The sequence below is a fragment of the Tenrec ecaudatus genome, chromosome 11 (assembly GCF_050624435.1).
Source record: "Tenrec ecaudatus isolate mTenEca1 chromosome 11, mTenEca1.hap1, whole genome shotgun sequence".
Taxonomy (NCBI): Eukaryota; Metazoa; Chordata; class Mammalia; order Afrosoricida; family Tenrecidae; genus Tenrec; species Tenrec ecaudatus.
This window is the reverse complement of record NC_134540.1, coordinates 66,997,597-67,008,618: the sequence shown is the minus strand read 5'-3', so window position 1 is coordinate 67,008,618 and position 11,022 is coordinate 66,997,597. Positions and strand designations below refer to the sequence as shown.

The following is an 11,022-nucleotide window of genomic DNA, read 5'->3' as shown; positions in this document are numbered from 1 at the left end:
CGGCTGCTCTCCTACTTCAACAGCTGAGTTGAGTGGTCATGACAGAGAACTGGTGTGCAGGGCTGAAAACAGTTACTATCAGATCCTTTAGAGAGATTCTGCAAGCCCCTGGTCTACAGTCAAGGATCCCTAGTGGCTCAGGGGTTAAAGCACTTGCCTGCTAACCTAATGAGCAACAAACGGTTCGAACCATCCGTGGAAGAAAGAGGTGGTAGTTGGTGTCTGTTAAGATTGACAGCCAGAAACAGTTCTATCCTGCCCCACAGTGTCAGTCAGAGTGGCAATCGACTCAACAGCTTTGGGTTTGAGTTAGGTCTGCAGTCCGCAAGACCGCAAGCTTCAAAGAGCTCACAGTGTTCCCTGCTTTACCACGAAAGCAGGATGTGTCTGCTCTTTATTCATTTATTTAAATAAACTACCAACAGCCTCAGGGGGTACCTATCAATTAGCCCAGTGTGGGAGGGGGGACTTGATTTTCTTGCGTTCTTCTTCCCAGGAACTCGGCAATGGGGAACTAGAAATCTCTATTTGGGGGAAATTGCTCAGGGGGTGGGGAAAGGAAGGGAGCCCCTTACGACACTGCTATTGCGACACTCCACAGGGTTGAAAGTGACAACAGCGAGCGTTTCTATTTTCGGAATTGGACATTTCCGTTTCTCCGGGCAGGACAGAGCCACAGCGTACCGGTTGGGTGAGCAGTCAGTCGCTTTGTTTATAAGCAGCTCCTCTGGGGCCGACATGGCAGTCTCCTTGGTCTTGCCGCGGCCGCAGGATGGACATCTTCAGGTGTACGCTCTGCCGTCTAATCTCTTTGATCCTTCTCCTGTTCCATCCAGAGGCTGCCTGCAGGCCCACGCGAGGAAGACGCCACAACATGGGGACCTTCAGGTGAGGGTGGCCCTGAGGGGCTGGGGGTCAACGGCCAAAGAATGGTCGGTTCTTGGGCTCTGCGGGTTTTGACAGCTGGGTTTGGGCTGGAACAGGTGAGTGGGCTGTGGTTCTAGGAAGAGCCGACTGCATACATGATCTCCTGGGGCTTGTCTTTCAACATATCCTGGTGGTGTAAAGCGCAGCAGGGACTTAGCTGACTTTGTTTCTGACAGCTCAGCGTGTCGTGGGCACAAACCAGAGCTCTAGCCCGGAGCCTGGGTCAGCCAGAGCGTGCTGGGTGCAGAAGCAGACAGGGGCATATGAGTGTCCATCGCCCAACGTCCCAGATGGGGTCTTAGGTTACGCCTGTCTGAAGTTGACAGAGCAAGGGATCCCACTCACCTGGGACCTCGGGGTCCCATCTTTGATACAGGGTTGGTGGTGGTCACCAGCTACCTGCCTTACAGGGCTGTTGTGGAGATCAGCTGTGCACCTGAGAGTTCTGTCCATGGAACGAACTGGTTCTCTTTCTATTCTAAGGAAAAACAAAACCCGAACCAGGTGCTTAACCTAAACCGAACTCTGTCCCATGGTGACCACGGACGTGGTAGAGACCAAGTGTGCTCTGCAAGGTTCTCAATGGAGTTGTCCCTTTCTTCCTTTTTTCCCTCAATTTAAATTTGCTTCGTAAGCAACTCGTTTCTTTTTCCTCCCTCCCCTTCCCTCAAGTGCATGTGGGTCTACTGTGATTCTGAACATTGGGCTAAGGGCGTGGTCAGATGTCACCAACACTGTTGTCGAAACGACAAACTCGGATGTTGATAAAGAAGGGAGTACCAGGCTGTGCCACTCCCGTGCCCTGTGACATCGCAGGGGTGTCCTAGTGGGGAAATGAATGAGTAAGTGAGTGATGTCATCCCCCTTCTCGCCTGAAGCGGCAGCCAGAGCCTCCGTGACTGGAGGAGTGTGGGAGTGTGGGAGCGTGTGCGCATACGTGCCTAGACCAGCCTGCTCTTCTCCTTTCCTCAGATGGCCTCAGGCAACTGCTGAGTCACACGATTTTGTTCAGGGCTTCAACCTGGTTCAGCTGTCCAATAAAGAGAATTCAGAACAGACCTGAATTTTTTTTAATTGGCTGATTCAGGAAGCTAATTAAAATGAGAAGCTGTGCAGGCTGAAGCCCTGGCAAGAGCTTCAGTAAACCCTTTCAAGAGGCTGCTGTGCGAGATGGGAGTAATGCCGGGACTCTGGAGAGTGACACCCAAAGGGGTGTGGTGCCCCTCCCACCACAGCTTAAGATATTCCGTTGTTGGCAATGCACATGCTACCCTTGTCTTCTAAGAGCGGAATGAAGTCTCTGCAAGGCATCAGACCTTTCTTCTCCCATTAGGGTGCCGCTTCACCACTATGTTACAAACAAACATCCGCTCTCATTTGCTTCCTCGGCCAGGTCAGAATTGAGAAGCATCAGTTGAAAGTCTGAGTTTTACCATTTGTTACCTCTAATCAACGGAGAGCTCAGGAGACACAACCTGGAGATCTATCTACTCCTTTTTCCCTGCCACCCCCCAAAATGCAAACCAATTGCCTTCTAGTAAATCTTAGCTCATAGCAACCCCATGTGCCCCAAACCAAGAAATGCACTACTATTGAGTACATTTGGATTCAGTGACCCCCATGGGGGTTTTCTGACCCTATATAGGATCTATATGGGAGCAAACAAGCTCATCTGTCTACCACAGAGAAGCTAGATGTATGAACCACCAACCTTGTGGTTGGCAGTCCAATATTTAACCATCCAGCACCCCCCCCCCAGCGCTTCTTGCCTGTGTCCAGGAGAGGAGATGTTTCATCTTCTCAGACTAAATAAAAAATAACTGAAAATAACTTCTTGCGGTCGAATACATGTGCAAAGCACTTCAAAGTTCCTAGTTGGCACAAATGTTTTGCACTTGATGTCTATCTTAACCTATCAGAAAGGAGTCAGTTCTTGCTGATGGCAAATCCCTGTGTTACAGATAAGAAGTGTTCCATATGTTTTTACTATTATTATTATAATCTTTACAGAAACCTATTGCCAGGTCTTTCTTCTGTGGCACTTGTTGACTGTCAGGCTAGTAGGGAATGCAAACTGTTTATGCTACCCTTGAGTCTGTGGTGCAAATGATTAATGTACTTAGGTGCTAACTAAAACGTTGGAGGTTCAAGTCTACTCAGGGGCACTTCAGAAGAAAGGCTTGGTCATCTAATTCTGACAACCAACCACCCATAACTTTATGCAGTACAAAAGCTCCCATCGGGCCACCATGAATTGGAATGAGCTTGAGGGCAGGTGTTGTGTACAATAAAAGGGAGGAAATTCCATTCTCTTTTCATTCTAACTTTTGAAGCCGTCCCTTTGAATGCACACTAACCCAAAGATTACAGTTGGAACCCACCTTGTGGCACTGCAGCAGAAAGGCCTGGCAATCAGCTTCCAGAAAGATGGCAGCCAAAAAAGCCCTGTGGGCCAGTTCTACTCTGTCACACCTGGGACAGGACACCCGCAGGTGGAGTTGTCTGGATGCCGCTAACTTTCGGGTTTGGCCAAGCAAGTGACAGGGGCTCCTCCCAGGAAGCTGATGAGCAGCATGTTGGGATTCTCATCGCCATAGGTGAGAAGACTTAGGGTTCAAAGTCCTGCTGATGGGCAACTGGTGTTGCAGGGTCCACCTCCTGGCCAGCACCTGCTTACGACCTCTCCGAGCTGCAAGTACCGAAGGGCCCTCCTTCAAACAGAATAGATGGGGAGCCAGCCCCAGGCCATTGGGAGAGCTAGCCAGGAAGGCATGCCCTGTGAGCTGGCTGAGATGTACTGACGGCTGGCCCTCCCGGACTTACAGCAGGACGAAAGGTTCTGGGACTCTGAATAAGTTAGCTGAAAGGTGCACAGTCCCTCTGAAAAACCTGTTGCCTTTGAGATGATTCCAAAATGACATTATAGGACAAAACAGAGCTGCCCCACCGGGTTGTGAAAACTGTCATCGTGGCTGGAGCAGGCTGCCATATATTTCTTTCCCCAGTGTAGCTGGTGGATTTGAACCACTGACTTTTCAGGTTTAGCACCAGTGTGCTTAACCACAGCGCCACCAGGGCTACTTCATGGTCCCTCACAACTTGTAAAGCTGTGTTATCACAGCCACGAGTCTCAAGCGACTATTTAAATAGTCACTCCAATTCGGTCCGACAGAATAAATTGAAAACTTATTAGCAACATGGAATGGTATCAAGACAGAATCTTTTGGTCCTCAGAAAATTCTACTGGACCCAGCAATCCTGGGGAGGATCAGCTGAAACGTGTCTGAAGATGAGGATGAAGGCGGGGAGACCGGCTGAATGTGGTCATGTGTTGGGCCTATCTCTTGACCAGTCTCAGCTTCAGTCTCCTAGTCCATGGCCTGGATGTGTCCGGGAGCACACCCAGCAGAGCGCGGGGAGCTCTATGGCAGTCCATGGGCTTTGTGAGACCCGCGAAGGGGCTGTGTGCGGTGGCTGCCCACCACAGCTCAACCTGGGCTTTCCTGTTTTTCAGAATCTGGGATGTCAACCAGAAGGTCTTCTACCTAAGTCATAAGCAGCTAGTTGCTGGCTACTTGCAAGCTGCCAATGCTAACTTAGAAGGTGAGTGGTTGCCAGGAGAGCTGGTATTCTGTGGGCACCAGGGCATGTGGGTTGCCCCTGAGTCTTCAGCATTGACTGAGCCATAGATTCAATGCTGCATGCGACGTGGGAGCCTGGTGGTGAGTGAGGCCTGCGGTGGGGAGCACATGGGAGCCAGGCCTCGTGAGGACCCTCCTGGCACAGGGTGGTCCTGGGGCACAGCTGGGAGGGGCCGGGAACCAGAAGGTAAAATGTACCCGTGCATTCTCCCTGTGCCTATTAAACTTCCCACGTTTCTGTGATCCAAGCACCTGACTCCATCCAATGTGAATACGGCATATGCAGGGTGAGATGATGTTCTCATGAGTGGACTCTCCTCTCTAGCATGCTCTGACCCAGGCTCCCACTGAGCTGGCTAGACTGACAAGCTGTGTGTGTTCCGTCCCAGTTTGTCCCTTTATTAAAATGAGGGCAGTGGGGTGACGGGATCTGGGATTCCTGCAGCGCTGGCCGTCTAGAGTGTCAGCATATCCCTAGGGACTGCCATGGTCACGGTGAATAGTACTATCTCCATCTCCCGTCCTTCTTGCGCTCTTGTTCTCTCCCTCTGTCTGGCTCTGGAAACAGCAAGACTTACCTTTCCTGCCCTTCTTATAACTCTAATGAAACAAAACAAACGCCAAAACCAAACTGGTTCTCATCGTCACCCGTCAGTGCTGACTCACCGTGCCCCTGTAGGACGGGGCGGAACGGCCCTGTGGGTTTCCAGGGCTGTCATTCTTTAGTAGAGCAGAAAGCTCGACCTTCCTCCAGAGAAGTGGTTGGGGGTTTGAACTGCTGGCAGTGAGGTTAGCAGCCTACTATGCCCCTAGAGCTCCTCAGAAGCACAGAGAAGCTGAGAATTTCCTGTGACTGGAGGGCACGAGGGGAGGACCAAGACTCAAAGTGACCCAGGTGTCAGCGAACCACAGAGCCCACGCATGCCGCTTTGCTATGCCTCCCGCCCCGTGGGTCGCACACATATTGACTCAGGGCCCAAGTCTCCTGGGGAAAGTGAGGAAAGACAGAAATCATGCAGCTGGTTCTAAGCGGTCGTCTTCGAGGAAAACTAGGCTAACCTGCGTGGTCGAGCTTCAGTGTGGGGGTAGACCAGGAGCACAGGGTCTCGCTACCCTCATCTAGCATTGCCGTCCAATGCGGGGTGTCCGAAAAATGACTGGGACGGGTGCAGGCTTCCATCTCTTCGCGTCTCTTCTGTCTCTCTACAACGTAACCCTCCTTTCTACTCGTCCTCAGAGAAGGTGGAGGTGATGCCCGCTGAGTCCAACAGTGTGTTCCTGGGGTTCCACTCGGGGACACTGTGGCTGTCCTGTGTCAAATCCGGTGACAATGTCCGACTCCGATTGGAGGTAAGGGCCCGGTTCAGATATTGGACCATCTGAAAACCCCATCCCTAATAGCAACCATCGTTTCATTTTTCTCATGATCCTGTGGTAGATGTGGAGCACCTGGCGATTTCTGTGATGGAGCTGACATGGCTCTTATCCCTGCTGTGCTCAGGCTCTGGAGTGGAGCTAGGGTGTCCAGGACGCCTTCTCATTCTCCAGGCTGTCTACACAGCCTCCCATTCTTCGGTAGTCAGCCTGAGCTTCCTGACAGCCTGGTGGCATTCCAGAAGGACAAACCTGCAAGTGCCATGGCTTATTCAACATCTGCTCACATTGCACTGCCAATGTCCTACCTGCCAAAGCAGATAAATGACTAAGTCTGAAGGCAATAAGGGAGGGGACTACACAGGGTGTGAACGCTTGAAGACTTGGTCTGATGGGTGACCCATTGTGAACAGCGGTTCTCAACCTGTGGGTCTCAATCCGATTCATAATAGTAGCAAAATTACAGCTATGAAGTAGCAACCAAAAATAATTTTATGGTTGGGGGGGTCACCACAACATGAGGAACTGTATTAAAGGGGTCACGGCATTAGGAAGTTTGAGAGTGCCTGGTCTAGAGGAACTTGAATCACTGTGCTCTATGTGCTTGCCCTGGGACCCCTGCTGGAAACATATATGAGGCTGCCTTCTCTGACAACCCCATCCGCAGCACCTTTCTCGTCCAATTCTTAGCTACTCAAAATTCTTTGGGTTCCAAAGCAGACTCCTGAGTTCCTTAATCACGTGTGATATTAGTGGTTTTCCAACGCTGGGAAAAGGTGACTTTGACTCGGGGCTGTTGGACTAGGTCCTAACCCACATCTGAGTACCCTTCATGAAGACGCTGTCCCGCCTCGGTAGACAGGAGCTCTCTTTGGGAGGGGGTCGGCCTGCCCTGGGTGGAGTAGGAATGAGGAGGGAATTTCATGTAACGTATCAAATGAGCTGCAACACTCTGCCCACACCCTTCACCCACCTCCTGTCCTTGAGGCTCACACCCAACAGAGAGCAGATGCCATAGGCCTTGGCCTTTGTTGTGGTGTCAGATGTTTACCCAATTGATTGGTCTTTGGTCACAGTGGGCAGACTTCCAAAGTCAATATGGGGCAACAAACAACTTTTTATCTCATTGCGCTCCTGGGGCATGGGGGGTGGGGGTCTCTTGCCAGTGGACTCAGCCGGCCTTTTCTACTGTGTAGTAAGGCACGTAGTAGGTGGAGTAGGTATGCAGGCCGCCTCTGGTCCACAGCTCTCACCCAGTTCTTGTCTTCCAGGAAGTTGATATCACTGACGTGAGCAGAAACAAGGAGCAAGCCAAGCGTTTCACCTTCTTCCACTCACAGAATGGCCCCACCACCAGCTTCGAGTCAGCCGCCAACCCTGGCTGGTACCTCTGTACAGAGTCTGAAGGGGACAGGCCAGTCAGCTTCACCAATAAGCCCAAAGATACCACCAAGATCACCCAATTCTACTTCGAAGGGCAACAGTAGTGCTACTCATGCCTCCCTTCACTCCACTCCATGGTTAACTCTGGAGGCTGCCTCTCCACTGCTGCGTGGGGGCTCCTGGCTCCCCTGGGTGTGGCTTACCGTTAGGAGGCGCTATAGAGCCCTGGTACCTGAACTCAATCGCTAGCTTCCTCAGCTAACCAAGCTCCCTACCGATTAGTCGTTATCAAAAATGCAGACACTCCTCTGCCAAAGCCCTTCAGGGTCACCGTGCCTCCATGATCAAACCCTGACTTCTTCACCTGGCCCATCCACCTGCCCAGTATCAGTGTCTCTGCTCTTCTCCCCACAACTCCGCCTCGCCCACTGCATGGCCATGCCTCAGGCACGTCAGCATCATTCCATGCCCCGACCCCTACCAAGCAGCACCCCACCCTCTTCTGCAAGTTGGTGCTAGTCTGTGACAAAAAATGTTCAGGGTCTATGCCTGGGAATGAACATGTTCCTTACTGCATTTGTGAAATGATGATGAGCGGAGACGGTTGTGTTTATTTTCTCTCATTTTTTTTGTAATGTCACAATATGCGAAAATTAACAGTACACCATGTTGGCCAATTTTTTTCTTTTTTTTAATTTCTGAAATGTTCCCGTAAGCCCGAACCCTGGCGTACAAGACACCCTGAGCACCATCACCCTGGGGGCCTTTGCAGCTGCCAGGAATGTCTGTCTTCATGCAACGCTTCCCATCATAACCCCACTAACTCCTCAGGCCCAGAACAAACATAGCCCCCAGGCACCCTTTCCTCCAGTCCCAGGAGGAATGAGTTGTCCCTTGACAATTTTAATATTTCGGAGACTTATGTATAAAGTAGCCATCCCTCCCTCTGTCTCCCCCTTCTGACTGAGAACAAGCAGCAGGTCTCATGTGTCAGGGATCCTGCCGGGCCAAGCACACGGCCACTTCTCAGGAGGTGCGAAGTGCAATTGTGGGTTGAGAGAAAGGTTTCCAACTCCAGAGACTTAGTTTCTGTTTTACAGTCAGACTGAAAACTCACTTTCTTGGTGAGCTGTGTTCACGGCCTTCCCAGGTTTAGGGAGGAACCCTGAGGAGATGATGAGGTCAGCACACTTATCCCACCTCAGCTCTCAGGAGAGTCTCTACAGAGACACCTGTCCCTGTTCCAGCCTTGCTCTCCTCGGAGAGCAGGAACTTACATTTCCCTGCCAAATACAGTTTGGGTGTTGTTTGATATTTTTAATTGGTATATCCATCACATGTCATGCAATTTAATCATCTGACCACATTAAGAAGAATGGTGCAGCCATCACCACAATCCACCTGAGCGTGTCTCTCATACTCATTGTCGTTAGCTCCTCCTTTCTCCTGCCCTGCCGTGCCCCTAGCCAGTTGCTGCCTCTGTAGAGCTACCTAACCCGCGTGTCCCATGCAGACAATCAGACAAAATATAAACAGGAAGAAAACGAGCAAGCAAAAACAATGGCTACAAGAAACAGACAAACCTCAATAAATGAGAAAGCAAAAATAATAAGAGAGACTTCAGATGAGAAGGTCCTTGCATTTTAACCTCACCACAACTGCCCGAATCGCCTTTATAGCGCTCTCTGTCTGACGGCAAAGGTGTTCGCATCCCCTGATTATGGTCAGAGGGGGTTCACTGGAGGCTTCATCCACGTACAGACCAGGCAAATGCATTTGGGGATTTCACTGTCATCCACAGCCTTCTGCAAACCGGGTATTCACAATTTAAACTCTGATATCATTCCCTCCTTTGGATTTGGATTTCATTATTTACAATCTTTGCATCTCAAAGGCTGGTGTGCTTTTCCATGTGAATTGAGCGGACACCTCACTTAGATGCCTGCTTATTTGAAGACAAGTCTGCAAGACCCCAGATACTACTTTTTCTAACAGCTGGGCACCATCTGGTTTCTTCGCCATCTTTGCGATAGCCCCCATCGTTTTCAGTGATCTCTCCATCAGGATGAGCATTGAGTGGGGCCATGTCAAAAGAACTAATTATTCTTAATTGGGGCTAGAATTAAGTGTGAGCCCCAAATCTTTTCACGTATTAATGATTTACATGTCTCTAATTCACTTTAGAGACATTATCATTCTATGATGGAGAACATTATAAATCATCCCACTGGGGCATAAGGTGGTTCTATTGGTAATGGCATTAGTGTTGTCAATGGTACAAAATTTTACAAGGAAACTATACAAACATAAAGTGGCTTCAGACTGCAATAAATGAATTGATGATTTATACATATTAAACCCTCAAGTGGCTGGATACTACTTACACAAATAGGTGGAGGTTGATGATAGAGGAAAACTTTTAATAACACTCATTCACAAAGTCAGAACCAGGCTGACAAGATCAATACATGCCATAAGAAAGGAAGGAGAGCATTAAATCCGTGAACATATGATAGTCCCAGGCCGCCATTCTCTGTGTGTCATCAAAGGAGGGATCCTGCCAAATATATCTGTCATGGCTTTGTTCACAATAACCCACACATAGAAATGCCCCAAACATCCATCAGTAGAAGAATAAACATATTGATGTGGCCATTCATACACTCAACGGCAAAGGAAATTAGTAAGTCACAGCCAGCTGTACCCAGCTCGCACCAACACGCTGGGAGGAAAGAATCACGCAGCACATCTATTTACATCGTTCACAATGGATTGCTCTGGGGCGGGATGCACAGGCAGGTTGTGCAAATCTAAGGAGAAGCAGGGACACGCTCTCCCTGAACGTCAGGGCAATGGGAGCTCCGAGGAGAAGAGAGGGTTCCTTAGTTATAGTACTGCCCGAACAGAAATACCACAGCCACACGTGGGTGACTCTTAATGAACGGGGGGGGGGGGGGGGGGCGTCTAGTACTCTGAATTCAGGGCACCAGGTGTAGAGGAAGTCTCTCTATCCATTCCCGGGAAAATCCTTTTCCGTTGTCTGGAAGAGTCCTGGGAGAGCTCCAGGTAACATCTGTCTGCTCCCCATTCGGCTTGCCACTCTCTGTGATCCCTTGACTTTTATATCTTGAAAGTGGTTGGGTTGAGCCACACCCTACAGACTCATGAACTTAGCTGACATTCCTATTCCCAGATGGCACTATATCCACAGTTATGTTGTTGTTGGTAGGTGCCATCACATTGGTTCAAAATAGCGACCCTATAGATCACAGAATGAAGCACTGATCCTGCACCATCATCCCAACTGTTGCTATAGTTAAGTCCGTTGTTTAATGGCTTACTCATTAAAACACATATAAACCATGTAACCACTCTGTTAAATCTATCTCGTGAAGAGGTTTCCTCTTTCCCTGCTCCTCCAGTGTATCAGGCATAGTGGCCTTCTCCAGGAGCTAATCTTTCGTGAGAGCATGTCCAAAATGCATGAGACGAAGTCTCGCCACGAACACTTCTAAGCAACGTTCTGGTCAGACTTCTCCCGAGACAGATTCGGTTGTTCTTCCAGTAGTCCATAGTGCTTTTGATATTCCTTGCTAGCACCGTAGTTCAAATGCACCAATTCTCCAGTGGTCCTCTTTGTTCAGTGTTCAACTTTCACATGCATATGAGGCTACTGGAAATGTTGTGGTTTGGGTCA

General features: G+C 49.8%; 1 protein-coding gene across 1 annotated transcript; it reads left to right on the top strand.

The window, feature by feature from the left end:
* The first annotated feature begins 738 nt into the window (after nt 1-738).
* On the top strand, nt 739-8,982 carry IL1RN (interleukin 1 receptor antagonist). The gene is given in 5 exon segments (XM_075562543.1): nt 739-789; nt 791-888; nt 4,442-4,530; nt 5,806-5,918; nt 7,214-8,982. Coding segments are annotated over 5 exon segments (567 nt in total). The 3' UTR covers nt 7,430-8,982.
* The last annotated feature ends 2,040 nt before the right edge of the window (nt 8,983-11,022 follow it).